Source organism: Sylvia atricapilla, chromosome 7 (assembly GCF_009819655.1).
Source record: "Sylvia atricapilla isolate bSylAtr1 chromosome 7, bSylAtr1.pri, whole genome shotgun sequence".
In the NCBI taxonomy this organism is placed as follows: domain Eukaryota; kingdom Metazoa; phylum Chordata; class Aves; order Passeriformes; family Sylviidae; genus Sylvia; species Sylvia atricapilla.
In genome coordinates, this window is record NC_089146.1 from 27,913,878 (window position 1) to 27,937,272 (window position 23,395).

Genomic DNA, 23,395 nt, shown 5'->3' on the forward strand with positions numbered 1-23,395 from the left:
TTAATATAAATTATGATGTTTATGGCACAACTGTACTGACAAATAACGATTTTTTTATTTATTGTAATTGTTCAAATGGCTCCTAATGAAATTTTTGGCCTCATGAAGTGATCAGCTTGGAATGACTTCCCCTTTCTATGAAAATATTTAAATACAAACAAAGTCTGCCAATGTGTTCAATTACAGTCATGCAGGGAACTAAAGGGATTATGTGTACTAGGAGTATATTCATGTGGCTTTTCAGATCAGCTGCTTCTCCCAGAAAGGGAATAAAGTAAGCAGAAAACCCCCAAAGAGAGCCCATCACTGTTGGAATGGCTTGGGACATGATCATCAGAAAAGCTCACTCATGTAATTTCCATAAGCCCATAACGCTTATGGCCCTGTAAATAAAAATACATTAACAACACATTGCTTTTCAAACTAATTGAGATGCAGTGTGAAGATTACTTTTCAGAAATAGGATGTTCTTTATGCAGGAGATCATACTGGGCCCTGCTGCAACAAGAGCCATTGGGATAATGCTGCATTTTGTTCCAACAGCTGCACTTATTACCAGTGAGAGACTTTCTGTGACAGTATGAGGTTGCTTCAGTCTTGCAAAGCCCTTGAGAGGTAAGAGTTCCAGGAAAGAAACTTGTGGGCCCAGCACAGAACCGTAAGACTGAATCAGCAGAGGAGATTTTTAAAAAAGAGAAGCAAGGAAATAAACTGCATATTCTGCTGATGATTTTTATGACCTTGCTCACACTTCTGCTGATGCTGTGTTAGCAAGAACAGTTCATTCCAGTGAACATAATCCTTGCTCTTGCGATTATGGACACAGGTTTCTGTAAAACCTCTGAAATCAAATGCAATTTTTTAGAGTGGGAAATTGTTAGAAAGTCAGTGCCATGATTTCAGGAGCCTGATTTGGAGTGTAAAGGCCTCATGATGCAGCTGGGCTGCACTCCATGTGAATTCACTAATTCAACATACCTGTTTTTTGTGGGAATTGACATTACTATCCAAGGAACAGCAAGAATATTAATGGTTGTTAGTCTGTTTCTTAGCTAAAGCCCCAGGTTGAATATTACCTTCAGCTTCAAGCACCAAACTTTAAGAAGGATATAACAAAATAAAATGGAACAGAGAAAGGAGTAATAGAACGAGAAATGTGTAGTAAACAGAAGGGCTTTTTTTTTTTTTTTTTTTTTTTTTTTCCTTTTGGGTTAAAAAAAAAAGGAGATGAAGGTTTTGGGTTTAATTAGTCTAAGTCAGAGAAGGCTTTTATTTTCCCCATAAAAAAAGTTACAAAGTGGATCAATAATCTGATATATTCCAAGTTTATTTGCTGAAAAAAAACCCCTTTAGTTGAATTTTCCTTTCAGAACTTCACTTTTGTGTTGCTCCTGTGACTCCATCACTGATGAACACAACTACTGCCAGCTCCTCAAGCTGGATATTTTTCCTTGGGGAAGCCTGATTTAAAAGTCATGTTTAAATCCAGTGGACAGAGCCCAAGGGTTTGTCTTTCCTACCTTTGCTCATCCAAAGCCGAGGTGTATAAATGCAGCTGGACATGTCTGCTCCCTGCAGTGACTGAGGAGAAATAGCAACAAAGAGCTTCTTCACAGAGGGCAATTTCCAGATCACTGAACTTTGGTGAGGGAAATCCTGTCCTAACTCATCTCTGAGTATTTGCTGTTGGGCTTTGCTTTCAGCTGGCTGATGACACACTCAGCAAGTGCATTGGCTTCTCTATCTTGCTCATGTAGAGGCCCCTCGCTGGCATCTCTGAGGGGTTTGGCACCGTGGGCACTCCTTTGTCACCTGTCCTTCCCACCCCGCTCTCTCTTCAGCCTCTGACACTGTTCACACCTCTTTGTCCCCTCATCTCTTCTCCTTCTGGAACGCTTCATTCCTCCACTTTGGCTTCCCTTTGCACTGACTGGATTTACTTCCTATGAATCTGTTTTATCTCTGGCTGCAGCTTTCACTAATGCATTCACTGCACGCTGCCCCTCTGATGATGTTTTACTGCTTCCATGTCTTAGGGGACTCAATGGGACAAGAAAAAGACGCATTTTAAAGTGTAACTGGCTTGTTAGCCATGCAAATTCTTGAATAAAAGATATGATTCAAGTTCACCATGAGAGCTGGGAGGGCTGGAGCTGTAACCTCACATCTGACTCTGCCACTACCTCCCTCAAGTGACCCTGTGTGATTAATTTAACCTCTTGGGGCCAGGTTCACTTGAAAATAAAGAATAATGTGGCGTTTTTTCCCTAGTAATCTTAACTAATAGATGTATATACAATACTTGAAATCCTGTTTATGTAAATGCAAAATGCTTATCTTTTTTCTTTAAAACATTTACAGAAGGTTAAGAGAATTTTAGGGTTGAAAGATAAACAGTTCAGAAGAACTAGAAAAATTAAAATTACACATGTATGCACTTATCACAGACCTTTAGACAGCCTCTAATTAAGTAATCACTAGTTCTCTGCATTACAGTAGATGCTATCATAAGCTGTTAAACTGTGCAGCAGCTTGTAATACTGTGCACTCTGTTTATGCTGGATAAGGACTCTCTGGATATTATTCAGATTAATGTATCATCTTTTGAACATGTGCTTTACTTGTGCATAGTCAGTCAGGATTGAGATGTTCCCATGCTCCAATCTACAAAAGCCGGACTGGGAACAGCTTTTTCCTGACAGGCCAAGGTACTGGCTTGCAGATACCAAGTTGTGTACTCAAATCTGTAGATGTTCCATCCCTTGTGAAGCTTTAGCACGACCTGTCCATGGTGCTTTCACTGAGAGAAGGATGCTCAGGAAAGGCTCTCCTGGACATCACTTTTCTTCAGCTTTTATGTTCAGAGAAAAACTTGAAGCAGATGACCTCTGCTGCTGTGGCCCCTCTGGTCGCTCACCAGCTCCTTCCTTCCTATCCCACACTTCCATGCCAGTCCCATCTTCTGACCCCCCTCTTCACCACTTTTCTGTCTCAAATCTGCTTTAAAAACAATTCTCCCTTTTTGCTGGTTTTCCCTGCTACTCAGCCCCAGAGCCACAGTAAATCTTGTATCCCTTGCTGTGGCCTTGCTTGACTCAGAGACCTCGAGCCCTTGGCCTGGCTGAGCTTTGCTCGAAGCATGGAGAAGAAAGCCTGGAGGCTGAAAGGGTGAAATTAATCTTCAGCAACAGCAATTTACTCCTCATTCTAAGATCCAAGAGATCCTTTTTCCTCACCTGGATCACTGGAATAGGGAGTGAGGTGATGCTCCTCTGATATCCAGGGCTGCCATAGGTATCCACTTAAAATTGCTTGGAGAAAGCAGAATAGAAGTTGGAGAGCACTGATTTTCTCCAGCACCATCTTCCTGATCCCCTTGCTCCTGAGTAGAGCTCAGGAGATCCTGAGAGTCCAGAGTGTGAGGTGTGTTACCTCTGTCCCAACACTGCCATGCTACAGGCACTTGGATAGTGAAGTAGTAACAGATGGAAGGAGAAATTAAAAGGCGTTAGTGAGGAAATAAGCTGCTTTCATTTCAGATTTGAGCCAACAGACTAAAACTGTGCGATTTGGTAGGAAACAGTGAAGTCAAAGAGCGGTACAGGGAGAAAATTATCCTTGTGCCAGTAAAGAAAGTAGTTTTAAAATAGGAACCTTACTCTAGGGTTACTAATGAGGTTTGCAACCTTTCACTTTTGTATTGTCATTTATTCTTGAAACACGGCCAGTCAATTTGTTGGGAAATGAGCGAGATTAGCCTAGCATCTCAGTCTCATCTCAGTGCACTTTTGCTGGTGGCTGTTCTGTCCCCATCCCACACATGCCAGCAGCCACGCTTGCTGCCCCAGCAGAGGACCCCAAACACACCTGGTTACTCACACAGTGCCAGGCATATGCCAAGGGCTGTGTGTTCCATTAAACCTGGTGGACATCAGCCAGCTGCTGTCAAAGTTAATATATAGAGAACCCAAAGAGCACAGCTCCTAAAGCTCAGCTGTGCTGACAACAGAGCGAATTATCCTGGAGGAGGCTCGGGGGTGAGTTTCTCTCCCCACAACTCCCTGGGATGAGCCTGGAGCCAGGTGGGGTCGGCTCTTGTCCCAGGGCACAGCACAAGAGGACAGTCGATGCACCAGGGGAGGTTCAGATTGGTCATTGGGAAGCACTTCTTCACAGAATGAGGGACTGGACATTGGACTGGGCTGCCCAGGGCTGCGGTGGAGTCACCATCCTTGGAGGTGTTTACGTAAAGACTGGATGTGGCACTGGGTGCCCTGGTCTGGTTGACATTGGTAGTGTTGGTTCATAGGTCGGTCCTGGTGATCCCGGAGATATTTTCCAACCTGACTGATTCTATGATAAATTCAGCCTCAGGCAAGGCTGTGCGAGAGGCAGCGCTGGCGGTGGCTGGGCTGCTCCCGCCCGGGCGGTGACAGACACACACGCCCGGGAGCCCGGCAGTCTGGCCGTCTCACCTCAGCCACGCAAGGGCGGCATCCTCTTCTTACACAGCGGCCCCGGGCCGGCCCCGCAGGCCCCAGCGCGGCTGCTCAGGCTCCGCGGGCTGACAGGGGGGCTCCCCGGGGCCCTCAGGGCGGGGCTCCCTCAGGGCGGGGCTCCCCGGGGCCCTCAGGGCGGGGCTCCCTCAGGGCGGGGCTCCCCGGGGCCCTCAGGGCGGCCCCGCCCCGCAGCGCCCCGGCCGCCACGCGCGAGGGCGCTGCGGCGCGCGCGGACGTGTCCGCTCCCACAATGCCCGGCGGGAGCCGCGCGCCGCCGCCCCGCTGCCCAGGTACGGCTCGCGCCCCCCGCGCGGGGCCGGCGCCGTGAGGGGCGCGGGCGGGGCGGGACCCGCGGCCGGAGCCGCCGCCCTGCTCTGCCCTGCCCTGCCCTGCCCGGCCCTGCCTTGCCTTGTCCTGCCCGGCCCGGCCCTGCCTTGTCCTGTCCTGTCCTGCCCTGCCCGGCCCGGCCCTGCCTTGTCCTGTCCTGCCGTGCTGTGCCCGCGCCGCGGCCTCGCCTCCCCTCTCTCCCCTCCGCTGCCGCCTGCCCGCCTCTGCCGGCCCCAGGCCTGGCCGCGGAGCCTCAGGGCCGGCTGCGTTCGCGCCTCAGCCGCGGTCAGCGCGGGGCCGTCTCGGGGGTGGTGGCGGCGGCAGTGCCGCTGCCGCGGGCAGGGCGGGCGCGGGAGGCAGCGAGGGCCGCTCGGTAGCGGGAGCCGGCTGTGTGTAGGGGTGTCCGCCGCTCTCCGGCCTCTGCGGGAGGTTGTGTGAAGTTTTGTGACCTGGAGCGGTGCGGAAACGCCTCAGTCAGTGACCACTGAGTCAGCGCTTCTGCTGCGGCTGCAGATGGTCGTGTCGGAGCTGCCACGTAAGTAGGTGGTAGGTGAAAGGGTCAAGCTCCCAGACTTCGGGATCCAGCTTGTTCCGTTCCCTTAGTTTTTCGTTGTTTGGACGTTAGGAGGAATTCCTTCAGAAGCGGTGATTATATATTGTATTGGGATGCCAGGGAGGGGATGGAGTCCCTGTGCCTGGAGCCACCTGTTAAGGACGTGGCGCTTAGTGGTGGCTGGTGACATGATGGTGTCCACTCACAGGCTGGACTCGAAGATCTCAGAGATCTTTTCCAACCTCATTGATTCTGTGATTCTTGATTCTGCCTCTGAGGTCTCTTTCCCCCTGGCTTTATGGAAAGGATTATTTTGACTGGTGATTTAGGATTATTCTCTTGCCTCATCGTACCCAGTGATGTCAAAATGGCGTTATTTGTTGTGTCCTTCTGTAGTGCTTCATTTTGTAAAACGAATTTCTGAAATATGATGTAGAGTGGAAAAAATTAAGGCTCTTCCCTGTGTAATGAAGCTGTCACAACACTCAGAAGTGGGGACAATAAATTGTCTAACAGTATTTAGGTACGTTTGAAGTAAGCACAGAAGTTTTATCCTTATTCTGTGTCAGACAGGAGTGCAGCTTGCACACACTTCCCAATTTTATATTTTTATGAGAGGCAGACATCCCAGCAAGAAATGCTGTGATTAAGTTGGCTGAAGGCTACCAAGTGCTGGAGGGTAGGCTTGCCATTGCACTTGATCTGCTCAGAATTTTGAGAAAACTAGATTTTTTTTTTTTTAAAGGGGAAGTATCCTGAGCAAATCATAGTCACAAGTAACTTTCAAATACTTGCTAAAATGTTACAAGGCTATCTCAGATAGGTTAAAAACAGTTAACTGTCAGGTCACAAGTTAGATGATTAATTTGTTACAAAAGGCTGGAATGTTCCAGTTTCTGTTTTCGGTGTTTCTAAGACTTTTCTAGATGCTGCTTCAGTGTCAAGTGCCGTCATAACACAGAAATAAACAACATGATAATTGAATATGTCTAAAAAAAAAAAAATACAGTGAAACAGGCTCTGGTTTCCATCACCTGAGGTTCCTTGTTCATGGGAGGAAATGAGACTAGGCACATGTGCTAATTCCTAGTTGTGGAACAGTGGATGCTGACATGTGCATGAGGGATTGGACAGCTCTTGGGAAGGTGGAGTGACAGCCACCCTGCTGACTCTTACATGTCTGTGGCCAGCCTTTCCATGCTTCTCTTTTCCATGAGTTCTCCCTGTCCTCATTGCGGGGAGGGCTGTGAAGGGGAAGTCACAACCATGGGGCAGAGGTAAATACTAACTAAGGGAGACAAGAATGGTGCAAGCATGGGGTGATGCTTCTGTGATGTACTCTCCCTGTTGGTGTTCATGTGGGGGTCAGAATCCTCTGAGCAAAGGGTTGTGATTTGGTTTTAGTACCCCTGGTAGTTTTTCTGTGAACTTTTCCAGTTGCCTCTTCAATCCATGTAATGTTGTAGCATGGACAACAGCCTGTGACAAGGGGTTCCACTGGCTGGTGACATGTTTTGGGCCCTCTGTGATACCTGTGAGCCAAACACCTGCTGGTTGGATTTGGTATTCCACAGTTCTGTCATGGAGGGAGACAGTGAACCCAGTCTGTTCATTTCCTTGCAACTGTAATAGATTTATAGACCATTTGTAGTGGAAGTGCAGTCTTCTGTTATCTTCAGGTGGTTGAGGGTTATAGAATTTTTGGAGAAAAAAGGATGAAGTTTGTAACGATTGGACGAGCTACTTAATGCAGCTTTGAGTAGAAGTTTAAAAAAGACATTTAGAGGTAGCTTTAAAAGCACTGCCTTCAATCTCTAAATATGTAAGTGCATATCGAATTTACCACTTGGCTCCTTGTGTAAACTTGTATTGTTTTGGGAGCTGGATAAAGTAGATTTAGTAAACTTTTTTTGTTTATCAGTACATTTTCAGGCAAGGCTGAATGTTCTGTTACAGTATGTGCATTATACATTACATACGTATGATGTTCCAGCCAAAGTGATTTTCTTTTATTAGCTTTTGTTTTTAGGTAGCTTTCTGATTCTGCTGTTAGGAGGCTGAGAAAAAAAGTTCATATTTTCACTGGGTGGGTTTTTGAGCTGATGGTAACAAAACCTAACTAGTGTTAAGATCTTCAGCTCAACACAATTTCTACCTTGTGTGATTTCATGGTATATTAAGAGAATTGTCAGGTTTCAATAGAGGGTTGTCTTCTGTTATAGAGCTTGTATTTCTCTGTAAGCAGGAGTTTTGAAGAAAGTTTTGTTCAAGATTTATGCAAATATTTATTTACATACAGGACAGACATAAAAGTCAAAAGAATGCCTCTCAAGATGTCTTTATCATTTGCTTTGTGTGTTGTCTGAAAATACGTGCTGTTTTTGGTGGTATTATGTGCTTTGTCCTTAGCTGTAGGAGCAAAGCAACTCTGATGGGATTGAGCCTTGAAAATCTTAATGCCTTGGAAATAGAGCCATGGTGGTGCTGTGTTTTGTTCCTGAAGTGTTCTGAGCAGAGGAAATGATGGATTAATCCAACATAGTGGATGAGGGGAATGATGGGGTTCTGAGTTAAAGGTTGTGCAAACCTGAGTTACTCCTGTGCTGTGCAGACAGGTAACATGTTTTCCCATTTTAAATGCCTCAAGTGATGGGACTTCTTGAACTTCACTTAAGGAACACAGAAGCATTTTAATATCTCTATGATCCTAGTCTTCTTTTTCTTTGATTATCTTTTGAGTAACCTGGCTTGGCTGTGTTCAGGCCTTTCTAACATGTATGGCCTCACAAAAAGAGCTGAAGCTTGTTATTACCCAGTAAATATATTTCTTAACTTCTTGTGTTTGTTCTTATCTCATCAGAAAGCTCAACATGAACTTTAACCATCGAGATCATTTGAGAAGTGAAGAGAATAGTATCTGTTCTGCTGAGAGCTGGCTGTGGGATTCTGGGGTTCTCCTGCAGTGCAGTCCCATTCACTGCCTTTTACTGGAACAGGACATGGAGCTACACTCCTTTCTTCATGTTAAGTGCTGAGGACGTTATTTGTTTCATCAGGGGAAATGCAGATCCATGAAATTGCGTTTTGTGCAAGTAAGTTAATGAAGGGGTATTTAAACTTTGCCATTGCATCATTGCTCTTTTGTTTGTATTGGTACAGCTCCCACAGGCCCCTGTCAGGATTGAGTTCTGACTGGTAGAGATGGTTATTGTCAGAGAACCATTACAATTTAATGCTCCTCTGCAGTTTTATTGTGCTCTTGAGCTGCTGCCTTGGTTATATGGTTAGCAGCATAGTTAAGGAAACGAATCCACATGCATTCCATGTGAATTGTCCTTCCAGGAACACGTGTGTGAATTTGGAGATAGGTAAAAGTTTTTAGAGCTGTTGGTTTAGTTTCTTGAATGCATGATGCCAGCAAGCTGATCCAGAGGAAGCCCTGGAGTTGGGGCTGTTTTCTGTTTTTGTGTCCAGCTGATGGAAGCACTTTGTTTAGGAGGGAATTAATTCTCTAGTGAAGTGCTGAAATAACAAGGACACCTGATAAAAGCCCCAAGGTATTGAGCAGACTGCAGTCAGCAGTGGCTTCCACTGCTGTTACAGCTTTGAGGAGAGTCTGATGTGCTGTACAAGTAAAATATGAGGGTATTAATTTGGAATTTATTCAGCTAATGTGATGGATCTCAAAGGAGGTTGAAGTTTGACTGCTGATGAAGCTGAATTTACTAAACTGAAAATGACAACACATTTTTAGTGCTTAGGTTATTATATGATTCTTTCTCTCGGAGGAGTAAATAACCTTGAAAAGGCTGAACATTGTTGATTATTCATTAAGTATCCTGATGGATATATAATCTTTGGGGAGTGGGAAATAGAGAAGACGAGAGTTCAGGTAAAAAATAGCTATTTCCTGTCTCTTGTGAAGAGGTAGTGTCTTTTTGGGGAAAATTTGGATTTCTGACTTGTGAGAATGCAGTCATTCAGCTGCTGAGGCTTGTAAAGCACCCTTAACGTCATAGTTTGAAAGGTGCTGTAAACATGTCAGTATCACACCCAAAAGCATATTTCAGCTGTATCCAGAAATCTGTTTCCTTTTGCAATTTGTGACTGTATGGAACTTGAGTAGCATCATCTGAGGGAGGCAAAAATATTTTTTCATAGTGTCTGAAGTGATAGGTGTAGTATATGGTAGGAGTCTGCAGAGCAGTGTTAAGAGCTGAGGAAGTGTTTGCTTTTGGCTTCATACAAATTCTAGCAGTTCGCCCACTTGAAGGAGAACAAATTTGTGTACTGATGCTTAGCAAATAAGTAATCCTTTTAATACTTGCCTTGCTAAACTTTGGAATGTTTAGATTTAATGTAAGGTTTGAAAAATGATTTTTTGGCTTATGTAGATTAGTAGGTTCTGTTCAGTTAAGACTCTAGTCTGAATTATAGCTGGAGATCCTAACTGTGCTGCAGTTGAGGCCTGAACCCACTGTACAGCTTGAGAAATTTGATTATTCACAGTTGACTCTGTTGTTTCTGGTTTTGCCTTAATTCTGCTTCCTCCTGATTTGTGTTTTGTTGCAGGTGGTCATTAGCACTGTTGGCAATGTCTATGATTTTATCTGCCTCTGTGGTCCGTGTGAGGGATGGACTCCCACTTTCTGCGTCCACTGATTATGACCAGAGCACGGGAATGCAAGAATGTAGAAAATATTTTAAAATGCTCTCAAAAAAACTTTCTCAGCTTCCTGATAGATGTACTCTGAAGACTGGACAGTATAACATAAAGTAAGGCTTCTCATTTAAGCATTTGCAGTATCCTAGGTTGTATCTCTCTGTAAATGGAAAGTTAACTGTTCACATTAGAAGTGCTTAATCAAGCTAAGATTCATTCTTGGCACTATTTATGTGTCAGAAATTTAAAACAGAGAAATTTGAGAAAGATTTGAACCTATTCAGACTTATAAGGAAGTTCCTTTATAATGGCACAAAGTCATAGACAACATCATGGGAGGAGTGGCTTTACACTGAAAGAGTAGGTTTGGATGAAATATTCAAAAGAAATTCTTTATTGTTTATAGTTCACTTGCACTTCAGCTGACCTAAATTCTGATTCTAATTTAGGTATTTTAAATGAGATATGTAATTTCATCTTAACCCCTAGTTAACCATGTAGGAGTTACAGTGGTGGAAAGTGTACCACCTGAATGATCCTAGAAAATCCTAAGACCTTTCCATCTCCTATAGGGATATGTGAGTTTCCAGCTTTTCTTGGATTAAAGCCCAGGATGGGCTAAATTTTTTGAGTCTTTATTTTCTTTTGATTTTTACGGGCCAACTGTAGTTGGCTTGTAAACTGATTAGCTTAAAACAAGCTTTTAAGAATGAGATAAAAGGCTTAATCAGGGTAGATTTTACTGCTTTTGTCTATGATTACTTTTAATACTGGAGGTTATCCAGCAAGATTTTAAAGAAATTTGAATGTATCATGAAAACCAGAATTATAATGAATTGCCTAAATTTACATATATTGAAAACTGTTCTTTTCTGATTTCATATTTGCCATCTCTGCTAATATGAAACTCTCTTGCAACTATCTTTAGAGAATTATTAATTCTGCACTCTACAGAAGAGTTTTATTTCTTGCCATGTTCTAGAAAGAGCCAACAGCCCTCCCCTCAATCTGAAGATAAGGTTTTGCAGTTTTGGTCTGCACTAGATCACACATTGTGCATCTGAGTTGAGTGAAAAGCTGTTATGGGACAAACCTGCAGTGTTTGTGCATTTTAAAACCTCTGTTATTTTCTGTTTCATAAGTGTGTGGGTATATGTGTGCACACACATATATAGATACATACATACCTATATGTGTAAAAGGCTTCTGAGATGATTGTACAATGTAGTGTTCAAGTAAGACATTGCCTAAAAATAACTTGTTTTTCTTCTAAAATACTGTTGGACTTTTCAGTAAACATTTATTCCTTTGCTATCCCAGATAAGTTTTTGTTTTTCTGGTTGTAGAATATAAGATCAGACTAGAAAAGCAGTCAATTCACTGAATTTAAATTTGAAATTTTGAATATGTTTTCTCTATTCTAGCTTTATAAGTTCTCTAGGAGTAAGCTACATGATGTTGTGTACTGAAAATTATCCCAATGTCCTGGCATTCTGTTTCCTGGATGAGCTTCAGAAGGAATTCATCACTACCTACAATATGATGAAGACAAATACTGCTATCAGACCATACTGTTTTATAGAATTTGGTAAGGATCTGACTTTTTTCCCCTTCATTCTCATACTAAGACAAATGAGCAGTAAATAAGTGCAACTTAAAGCACACACACAAAAAAATGTCCAAAGCAGTTTATAGCTCTGTTTCAGGTGGATTTACAATCTGATTTAAGTCCTGTCAGAATCAATAAAGAAATACTTCTGGGGGCATTAAATTAGGTTTTATCCAAACTTAATTCTGTTCATTCTAGTAGGTTTTGATTGAAGCCTTGTCTGACCAGCTCTGGAGTTCATCTTCTGGTTAGTAATACTAGGAGTTGTTTGACTTCATACCTGTTGAAGAACTTAACCTGTGAAGTCATTGTGCTTCACACATTTCTCACGTAAAAGATTGCAGCTTTGTGTTATCTCATAGCTGTGCTGCCTTTTGTTCAATACATGAAAGGGAGAAACTTTTATTTCTTATGATGTAGTGGAGCATTTAATCTTGAAACTCCAAAATGCAGCTCGTCTCATATATATGTTATCACCAGATAACAGCTGTTAGGAATTCCATTAATTTATGTTGCTTTAATACTATATATTAGAAATTCCTGTAGTTAGATATTCTTATAAAACACATTAGAGCTGCAGTTTTAGAAACACAGGGCAAGATACTCCAGTTGGTTAATTCCTGTCTATAATTCAGTCAGTTATTGACAATTTCTGTTTAACATTTTTGTCTTGCTTGTGAAGATCCCTATGAACACTTTGTTTCTTTCAGAACATAATTTTTTCATAAGGATATTTACTAAACTAACAGAAAAACTTGAACAAATGCAGCAAATCCATTATATTAGAAATGCATTCAAATGAAAAGTCATTAGTTTATTCAGTTATTACATAATTAGATTTTTAGAGCTTTATTTTTAACTGCAGAATTAAATAACGCATGATGCATTAGGCACAGAACAGAAATAGTGTTAAAAATCCAAGATAAATACAAATATATCAAACTATATTTCAGTTTGTGAACTGGAAAGCTGCATGATCTTGGATTATGTAATTAACCAATTCCATAGAAAACCACTTTTTTATTTTCAATTTTGCATAGATAATTTCATTCAGAGGACCAAACAGAGATACAACAACACACGTTCTTTGTCAACAAAGATGAATCTTGCTGATATGCAGACAGAAATCAAACTGAGACCACCGTATCAAATTTCTGTGTCAGAACTTGGTTCAGCCAATGGCTTTTCTCATATACCAGTGGGGGAGTATAAGGGTACTGGTAAGATATCTGCAGGTAAGTTCCAGACTTCTGTTGTTGTATCCTTGAAAGAGACAGATGCAGCAAAATTCTGTTTTTTCTTTTTTTCATATTTCTAAATCATAAAGGTGATATGACCTTATGTGTATTTTAGCTCAGATGTCTATTTTGTCTCCTGCTCCACATGCTTACCTTCCCAAGGCACTCAGAGGAAGAAATGGACTGATTTATTGAAGTAAAAAAACCCTGAAAACAAAGATGAGCACTTAGCAAGAAGATGATTTATATTTTTTGACCTTTTAAGATTTCTGAAAATTTTTGAGATTTCTGCCCAGTAAGAACTCAGTGTTGACATAAGCTGAGAGCAGTGTCAGGAGTTAAAGCAGCTGAGGGGAGAAGCATCAGTTTAGGAAACCTCTGCAGTGGTGAGAATCCAAAGAGCTGTGCTGGCTAAAAGATGCACTCTCTAAAATGAGTGCCTTGTGTACAAGGTTAAGAATTGCAATTTTGTATAAAACTGCCAAATTCATTGAAGGAGTCGTTAATTTTTTAAACTAATTTCCTTCACGTATGAGGTAAATGTGGAATTGTGGGGTTGTGTTGGGTTAAGGGTTTGTGCTATTAAGGGAATCCTCTGAATGGGTTTGGGGCCCACCTTCAGATATTTCCCAGCAGGACAGAAACAAAATGCCAAATCCTTGCACTGATACATGGACTCCACATGTGATACTGACATCATCTGATCTCAGTCCTCCAAGTTTAGTGAAGCCAAATCATAAATAGAATGGAAGGAAGTGTTGATTTTAATTAGTTAATATATTTCCCTTTTTTTTCAGAATTACTTCTGTCTGTAAATTACCCTGAGCAGACACACACTGATGCAGTTCACTTTACAGCGTCAGGGTGCAGTCATAAATCATAGAATTGCAATTGTAAATCTAAACACCTCCTACAGTGTTGTAATGAATGAGATTTTGTGCAGTTTATGTATATGTATATATTAATAGGATCTCTTTGCCAGTATATTATCCTTATTATGTGCTTACTCATGAGGATTACTCCAGAAGATTGAAAACTGCTTCTATGGAAGATGAAAACCAAACAAAATCAGTAGGGTGCCCTGTTTGTGCTCTGGGGCCCTGATTCTGAGGGCCATGTGTTATTCTGAGGGCCATTCCCATGTGCTATGAGATAGTGCAGAAATAGCTTACAATCTCTATATTTGCAATTAAACAGTGTTGGACTTAGATTCAGGAAAATTAAAAAAGGAAAAGTGTGAAGGTGTTTAAATTGTTTAAAAGAGTGCAATGTTCTAAGCAGCACTGAACATACCTTTGTCATCTTTTTAAATGTGTGGGCTCTTCTTAAAGGTATATCATGCTCTGATGCCACTTTTGATATTTGTACTGTTATTTACTCTTCATGTTATCATGTAATCCTGCTTTGTGGAAAGGGTTATGGTGGCAGAAGGGGCAGCTGGTTATCTCTGAAAAATGTCCAGATTTGAACTTCCTGCAGCTGGAAAAAGAAAAAGCAATAAGCACTCAGCTTGTGTCAAAATTGGCCGTTTTTTAAAAGTTGTCCATATAGTGGGAGATGCGGGTTTTTATCACTTTTCTGAGTAAGAGTGTTGGAAGGTCATATAGACCTAAATTAAAAAACATAGAGACCATTTCCCTTTTAACTAAAAAAGAAGATTCAACAATAATTGGCAGGTGATAGTCTTTTTTTTTTTTTTTTTTTTTTTTTTTTACTTACCTCTCCACAGCTTCTTACAGAAGCAGTTCTGTTCTCTTTTCTTTCCATGTCATTATTCTTCTGTTTCTCTTTCAGTTACTTTTAACTTTCTTCTTCCTCTGAATTCCATAGATCTCTGTTCAGTTACCCACTTCCTTCCTTGAGTTGCTGTAGAAACCCACCATCAAAGGGCTGTACATTATGAGAGGCTGGCACTTTGCTGCTTTTTCAGCTCTTCACGTTTTAGATGCTGTTGAATAACAGTGTCTTTTTTAAAAAGTCTGCTGATGGTTTTGTAGTTCTTTACATTCATCATTTCTCTCCACCCTTGAAAAGAATTTTCTCTGGACATTTGCTGCCCACTCAGTTGGCTGGACTTCCAAGTTTCTCCTTTGCTCTAGGGACAGATTCTCACAAAAAGATGTTTTGCCTGGTGGAATTTCCTGTATATCCTGTACTGTTAAAAAGTAGGACTTTCTGGAGTGCACTGTGTTAAATGAAGTTGGGGAGCATCCAGAGGTGGGAAGTCAGGTGGATGCAGATCTTGTTTTGTTGTGCAGGGTGGTGGCAGGGAGCAGTGGCTGACACTTGCTCACACTGAAACTGGGTGTGGAGTCCTGCTGTGCTGGCAGCAGCAGCCCTATTCCCTCTGGGGGCTGTGCAGTGCAGTGAGGAATAGGGGAAATTCTGCGTGTGGGAAGCACAAAGTGGGCAGATCATGGATAGAATCTTCCTGAAAAGGTACATGTAGGTGTTGGCAGGCATTAGAAATAGGGTCACAGCATGCTGATGTGTGATGTTTCAGGTTAGGATAAAATTACTGTTTTCTCAGAGTTTTTTCAGTGAAGAAACAGTTGTCAGATCAAAGTTATTTTTTGCTTGATGGTATACTCCATGCTTTTAGGTTTTTTTTACATTTTAGTTTTAAATGAACTTTCTTACAAGTAATGTAGTTTCTCATGTCATATAAATTGCTGGAATTTTCATTTAAATGTAAACATTAAATTCAGAATTTGTGCTTTATTTGAACTGAGAATTTTTGATATGGCACTTAATCGTATTTCTAAGGTTGATGGATGTACCACTTCAAAGTCAGTTGCCCTTTACCCTGCCTTCACTGACATTCCTTCTTCGTTCTTTTAGTTTTGCCTCCATCTTTTTGTATATAAATGTTTCTTGTTGTTTTGATTGTAACACTAAAATTTGTTGAGCCCTGGAGAGTTTAATGCCATTAGTAATGGTACATAATGTCCTTTATATTTTTTGGATTTCTTTTTTCATATTTTAATAAGAGAGAAGTTACTGTTTTATGGACCTTCATGGACTGTGTTGATTTAGCTGACCAGACTCTTTATTTTTCTCCCCACGGTTCTCAAAGAGGATTTTTAGATGCTGTTTTAGCACACGATGATTTTAAGTTAGCCAATACGTGGGGAAAAGAAGATTTTCTGGAGAGCTGCAAGTGGAGAGCAGTGAACTAATTTTATCCACCAGTTAATGGAATGGAATTACTTTTGGCTAAAAACAGTCATATACACCCTCAGCTTTTTGCCACTCTCTAGATGAGATGGTTTAAAAAAAGCCAAAACAGAACAACCACTTGGGAGTCATTGAAAAAGAATGGTTTGGTATGCAAATAGCACATCTAGCATATCTAACCTTAACTGAATGATTGCTGGGAGTAATGGGCCCTACAGTTAGACAAGCACTGAGCTCTCAAAGTTAAACATGGGTTATGCTTTTGTTTAAAAAGAAACCAACCCAACTGATTAATACACTATTAAATTCAGCACAAATGAATTAACTGAACTCATCCTGTATTTTATTTTTGTGTTATTTTAGACTCATAATTAGACAGCCCTGCCAGCTTATCAATGTGAAATAGCTTTTGTTGGGGCTTTTTTATGTTCTGTAACTTCATAAACTGTTTGAAAAACCTTTTTCCTGGATCTGTGCAATACAAACAACCAGGATTGACACCCCTCTCTCTATTAATGTTACAGTTCATTAACCTCATTGTTCACATCTTTACACTTGGTTGATTTGAGCAGAATGATTGGAGTACAGCTCAGCAGTCCCATTGTTATCCCAGTGTCGCTCAGACTGTTCACAGTTTTGCATTGTTTTTTCACATTTGCTTTCTGTTTTTCATTATGGAAAGGGGCAGTAATGAGGAACATACAGAACTGTTACGTGCTTGTGACCCTAGATAGGTTTGAAAGAGTGGGTGTGCATGGAAAGAAAGAGTGTTTTAATTTTAATGTCTTCTACTTGAAGAGGCTAAGCACAGTCTGGAAGGTCCTATAAGATTGTGCTGTAGATCCCAGCTGTGTTTCAGAGCTGTGTTTCGGAGCTGTTTCTTCATGTGTGTTTTTAGTAACACTCACTGTGTTTTTTAAGGAAGGGGACTACTGTGATTACTTTGCCTCAGTGTTCTGTTCAGCAAACAAGCTAAATCAGTCTCAACATCTCACTAATGCATTAGTGTTAAAGAAGAGTGGAGGTTGTGAAAGAAGCTCTTAAGTATGTGACTTATTAGGTGGTTACTAATTTTGGACAGATTTCACTAGCAAGTGCATCTTTTACTATTGATTTCCTGGCATGTTTGAGCAGCCATCAGTACCATACTGAAGAAATGGAATGTATTGAGATAAAGACTAAATATAACAAGACAATATTTATGTGAACTGGAGGAAAGTTTTCTTTTTGCTAACCCTTGTGCTGAAACGTTTACAATGTTTGGTCTTTTTAGAAAACAGAAATGACATTTTGTGATTTACTTCAGCAATCTCTTGAGCTAGAAGCCACTGACAAATGAGATTATTATTTTACTGATTTTCTGAAGGCACTGCTTTGACCTGTGATATCTTTTTTTGATCTGCTTTGCAGCTCCTCATCAGCGGCTGGAACCTGTGACTCTGCCAGGAATTGTCTCATTTGTGCTTAGTCTGTTATGTGGAGCTTTGAATTTAATCCGTGGCTTCCATGCCATAGAAAGCCTTCTCCAGGTACTGCACATGTTTATGAATTTTAAAGTTATGCATTGTAGCAATCACAATTTTCATTTTAGAAGATGCTCTATGAGCTGAGTTGTGCCAGTCTTATTTCAGAAGTAGTTTGTGAGGTCAGGCCTGTGTTACAGAACCTGAATTGTTTGTGATCTGTGCTGCCTCATTCATCAAGGCTGGGAGTTTCAACAGCAGTGGAAGGTGGGTGGCCAGCTCCTTCCCTGGTACCTTGGTAGCAGTGAGGATGTGAACATAATGTTCTGTTTTCTAAATTTATGCCAGGGTATGATGTGTTTAATTTCTATAGATGCTATTTAAAAACACTTGAGTGAAATGATGAACAGCTTTGAAAATCTGGGCAGTTTTTTAAAAAAAAATCCACAGAGAGGGAATCTTTAAACAGGTTTTGTAAAATTTTTAGAGAACTTTTGTAGTTTTTCTGTTTGTATTTAATGAATCCTATTTCTTATTGTGTATTGAAAGGATTGGTGGCAGAAAATTGTCACATGATTTCTTCTAAACTCCCCTCAAGAAACAACCTTCCCCAAACATTTTTTTTTTTTTTTACTGTAAAATCTCTATGACTCTCCCTGTAGCCTTTCAGTTTCTTTCTATTCCATTTCTTATGCTGGTTGTATTCCCACAAGTGCCACAGTGTCGCTAATAATTGTTTATGCTTTCAAGCAGTTCAGGTGAATGTGCTGGTAGTACTTGGCATGCACAGAAAGTTCATGTGTGTTGCCACAAAAAAACCAAAGACTTCCTTACCATTTAATGGCTGTTATTGTGGTGATAGACATAGAAACTGAAAAGCCCATGGAAGTTTTCTGAGAGAAAATGGTAATCGGCTTGCTTGGCTGGCTGGTAGATGGTAATTTTATTCGAACATAGCTGGACTTCATAGAGTTGTTTAGGTTGGAAAAGACCTGAGTCCAGCCATAACCCAGCACTGCCAAGTTCACTAAACCACGTTCCAAAGTGCCACATCTACAAGGCTTTTAAAATTCCTTCAGGGGTGGTGACTCAACCACTTCCCTGGGCAGCTTGACAGCCCTTTCAGTGAAGAAATTTTCCCCCTGGTGCAACATGAGGCCATTTCCTCTCATCTTACCCTTTGTTACCTGGGAGAAGAGCTCAACCCCCACCTTGCTACAGCTTACTTTCAGCTAGTTGCAGAGAGCAGCAAATTCTCTCCTGAGCCTCTTCTCCAGGCTAAACAGCCCCAGTTTCCTCAGCTGCTCCTTGTGAGTCTTGGTCTCTAGGCCTTTCAGCAGCCAACTGCAATATTTTTGATACCTAATGGATTTTTTTTTTTTAGGGAAATAAGGTAAAGAAGAATACCTTCTGTATTGCAGTTATCTTACATGGTATTGATATAATAATAACAATAACATCATATTATATTAATATAATAATATACATAATATATATTTTATATTAATATATAATAATATATATTTATTATATAATAATAAATACATTATTATATTATTAATAATTGATATAATAATTGAATAAACAGTACTGTTGAGTCTCAGCATTTTGTGAAGACTAGTGGATAGATGAACAAGGTTAATGAAAATGTTCCATGCTAGGTTCTTCATCTTGAGTTGTCTTTGGTTTGTTTTTTAAAGAAAGACCAAGTGAACCTACATCTCTACTTTATCTCTAGGTTTTTCTGTGTTTTGCACAATTCTCTGACTTTATAAATAATAATGATTTTGAAGTATACTGTAATACAAATAGTACTGAACAGAGTTCTGTTGGTTAGTGTGACGTTGCTAAAACTTACTTTATTACCTTCCTGCAGCTGATTTTTTAAAAATAACCCCAATGTTAGATTAATCTATTTAAGTGATGACAGGACATCCAGTTAATTTTATTCTCTTTTATTGCATCTGGAGGTAATAGATTGCAGTACAGATGGAAGATAATTTTTGTTTCTGACAAATGAGGCACACTAAAAATCCATTAAAATTTCTCTTAATTTACTTTATTATGGAAAAATCCACAAGGTCTAGGGAGAAGTAATTCAAAACACAATTAATGAAATGTGTTCTGAGAAGTCATTCAAAAACGTCACTCTGAATTACTGTTTGCTTTATAATCAGTGGTTTTATTTGGCTGTTAATAAAATTCTGTTACAATCTGTAACTGTACTCCACCAAATATGCAGTGGCACTGGGGCAAAGACTTACACTCTGGGTAGAAGTTACTGCTTTGTGCATGTGATTTTTATGTGCAGACATGCAAAGTTTTTCCTGGTCAGCACAGGACATGGAAATGCTTCACACTGAACATGCTCTCAGCAGACACAAGTTATACTTGTGAATGGACCACCATCTTCTCAAGTGGTATTTGCTCTCAAGGACAGAGATTTGCATGAATACGCATTGTTTTCCTAGGAAAGTTCTTGGTGGTTGCAAAGGTTTGCTAGAAATGTAGTTAGTAGTTATTGAGTATGGAAATTTACTCCACTCAGCTCTGTAGGAATTTTGACAACCCATTTGAATAACTTAAAGGATTTGTTTTGTTTTCTAAACACATAGAAAAATCTGTGACTTCAGTTAAGTTTTTACATCTTTCCTTCAAGAGAACCTTATTTTCCAAGTCTCTCTGATAAATTCTTGTGCTGCTGTTAGCTCTCACTGCATGAGCAGAGAGCTGCCTTCGTTATTCTGTGTGTGGAGTTTTACCCCACCCTAGTGGCCAGTTTGGGTCCTTTGCTGTTACCTCGTTTCCATTTTGTAAAGCTTTCGGAAGGCACAATTCTACGAAGTTGCTCTTAAAGGTAGTTGCCCGTGTTCAGACTTGAATTTTCAAAGGCATCTGGAGAAGGTAAATGCCCACTGTTACAGCAGGACTTCTTTAAAGCTTTTGAAAATATTGGCAAGAGTTGTTGGTTGTGAATAAACATTTTGGTCAGACTCTAGATCACAATTTTGCTGCAGACATGTCTGTAACCACTGATGAGTCCTAATCCTTGGTTTAGTGTGGTAAAGGAATCGCTTTAAATCCCTGTGTGAAACTATTTTAACGTGCAATAATTCATAACTTTCATACTGTAAATGCCTGGTATTTCACTTGTTTCATTGTAAAACATGGCTTTTTGTTTTATTCTTGCAGAATGAAGGTGAAGATTTCAGCTATGTTATTGCATTTTTTCTTGGAACGGCAGCGTGTTTGTACCAGGTGTGTTTTTCTGTTTGCATAATTCACTAGAGTTTAGAAACATTACCCAGTCATGCATAAGTGCCACCATGTTTTCTTAAATGTCACAGATACTTGAACAAGGTGATTACAAAAAATATTTTCTGCTCAGTTTTTTTTTTCATTAATCATAAACTATTGTGTAGTAGTAGGTTGATACAAAAAGATTCTGTTTGCTGCATTTTTTTCTCCAGCTGGATAATTAAGACATTTAATTAAGACAATTATATCTGAAGTCACAAGCAGTGAAGGTTATATTATTTTCTTGAAATAATAGTTTCACAGTTCAAGTAAATGTAACCATTGAATAAACAGCTTATTGCTTCTTCCCTTTGGGCAGATTTGAAGTAAATACAGTAATACCTAAGCACTGCACCCCGGGATTTTCCTCACTTTCTACTTTAATGTGCATCTCCTTCCTTTTGAAAGCTTGTGGCCACTTTTCACTGTCTTCCTTTTCCTGCCTGACACTTCCCCTTGCTTTCCTTGTATGTCAGTTTTCCATTTCTGCATCTGAATTTGACTTTCCTTTATAATTTATAGCAAGATGTCTACTGGCATCTCTCATTCAGTGGCACTGCTATTACATTAGCTTATGTCTGTGTCTGTCATTCTCAGTTGCTGCTATTATAATTACTTTGACTTTTAATCTTAGACTTCTGGAGTATGCAGTTTTTACTTGTTTCTGTGTGCCAGTGTTTAGTACTGTGTCAGACAATAATATAAGAAAATGCCTTTCTATCAGTCTTTTATCCAGGCTATCTGTAATCTTCATTCTCTACAATTTATCTCTAGCAAAATAATGTGGCAGTGTGACTTGTGTTCTTCACCACTTGTTGACTTTTCATCAACTTCTGTGTTAAGTAATGTAGATTTGTGTTAATTTTCCATGCCAACAGTCTGTTTCTGTTCCGTATCAGATAAAGTAGAGCTCCTCCATTCTTTTTCTGTGTAAAAAGTACACTTTCTCCTCCTCTACCAAACTGGAAACCTTACTCTTTATAAAAGTATTCGTGTCTGTCCATTGATACATGAGGATGTATGTCTTTCCTCCACTGTTTGCCTTGAACAGAGGTGTCTAAAAGAAAAATTCATGCAACTTGGAGTGTAGGCTTTTTATTAATATTCAAAATACATCCCTTGAAACTCTTTATTTCCCACCCTCTGGTATCATTCCTGCAATATGTGATTGGTCAGTTTTCAGAATTGAGGGATGTTGGTTCTCTGGCATGTTGTGATGTTCTTTGGCTGAGTTAAGAGCTCAGGACATTAATTCCCTGTGTTCCATGGCAGCACATTTCAGTGTTGTTCACCCACCAGGTGTCCATCATGCTGTATTGTCTTGTTCTGTTAATAACAACACAGCAGTATGTCTCCAGTTCCCAACAAATGTTTGTATCTTGGGTGTGCAGGCAAAAGAACAGGACTTACATGGAACAGGATGTTGTAGGCTCACTGACATGGTAACACTTCCCTTTAGTTAGCAGAAAAACAACCCTCAGGAGTTTCATAACAGTACTTGTTATAGTAAGCTATTAAAACTACACTGTTTTGGCCTTTTGACTGTTTTTTTGCCTTTTCATCTGTTCTGTAAGGGGCACATCCAGTAATTCAGAGCTACACCAATGAAAGATTCTCTTCAGAATTAATTTCAAACAGTTCTTCAGTAAAATTCACAGTCATGTGACATCATGTTACAGTAACATTTTTAAACTACTGTTTTCAAGGCTTTATTAATCATTTTGATGAGGCATATCCTGACTCTTATTTTAATCTTGGAAGCAGTCACACTTGTTCATACATTGTCAGTGGAAGTGACAACACTAGGAAATTATCTCAATTCTTATTGCTGAGATACCAGTACCAACTAATTGCTCTTTTAGATATGATTTGTGAAGTTGTCAGCACAAGTAGGTTGCATTTACTCTGCTCAAAATGGCCAAGCAGGTTCAGAACACTTCTGTCTTGATTCTGAAACATGCAGATTATTCATCTCCAGTTTTACTCTGCTTTGGAGGAAAGACATACAAATCTTATTGATAGTGCTGGTCCTCACCTCTCTGACAATATTTAGATATCCCAGACACTGCAAATAGCTTTGTTGCTCTCAGCCACACTTGCAGTGGAAATGCATGCTTTATAACAAAGTGGTAGAGTTGAATGGAATATAAAGTAACCTCAATAAATTGCATTGTTCAGTTGCCCTTTTTTGAGGAACATGAAAAATGAAAAGAAAATTAAGTAGAGTTTTTTTGACTCGTAAAACATGGCAAATGCCCAGGAAGATCAGAAATGGCACTTAGATAATCTGATGATGGATGCTGTTAAATCTCTGTGACCATAGTTATAAATCCACTGGGAACAAACAGATCTGGAATAGAAAGTAAGCATAAATACTACTATTATCTACCTTAAAGCTCAGAAAAAAAAACTTACTTCAGCAGAAATGACCTGATTCCAGGGAAGGAGCAAAGGATTTTTTTTTTTTTTAAATTTTGTAGCAGTTAAGGGAGTAGTTCAAACAGTAGAAGAAATAAAAATAATGTCTGGGAAAAACTGAGAGAAAAACTAAGGCAAAAGAACACGTTTC

At 40.1% G+C, this 23,395-nt stretch overlaps 1 protein-coding gene across 3 annotated transcripts in view; it reads left to right on the top strand.

Moving 5' to 3' along the window:
• SEC22A (SEC22 homolog A, vesicle trafficking protein) overlaps window positions 1-23,395 on the top strand; it is a 47,194-nt gene that overhangs the window by 21,977 nt on the left and 1,822 nt on the right. Inside the window, exons 1-7 of one of the 3 annotated variants that reach the window (XM_066323082.1) lie at window positions 4,734-4,789; window positions 8,240-8,471; window positions 9,952-10,155; window positions 11,467-11,630; window positions 12,692-12,886; window positions 17,477-17,595; window positions 20,722-20,787. In XM_066323082.1, the coding sequence (XP_066179179.1) occupies window positions 9,974-10,155; window positions 11,467-11,630; window positions 12,692-12,886; window positions 17,477-17,595; window positions 20,722-20,787 (726 nt within the window). In that variant the 5' untranslated portion in view covers window positions 4,734-4,789; window positions 8,240-8,471; window positions 9,952-9,973. Of the gene's footprint in view, window positions 1-4,733; window positions 4,790-5,207; window positions 5,362-8,239; window positions 8,472-9,951; window positions 10,156-11,466; window positions 11,631-12,691; window positions 12,887-17,476; window positions 17,596-20,721; window positions 20,788-23,395 lie in introns of those variants that run through there. The other 2 variants (XM_066323083.1, XM_066323084.1) reach the window with 2 other exon arrangements.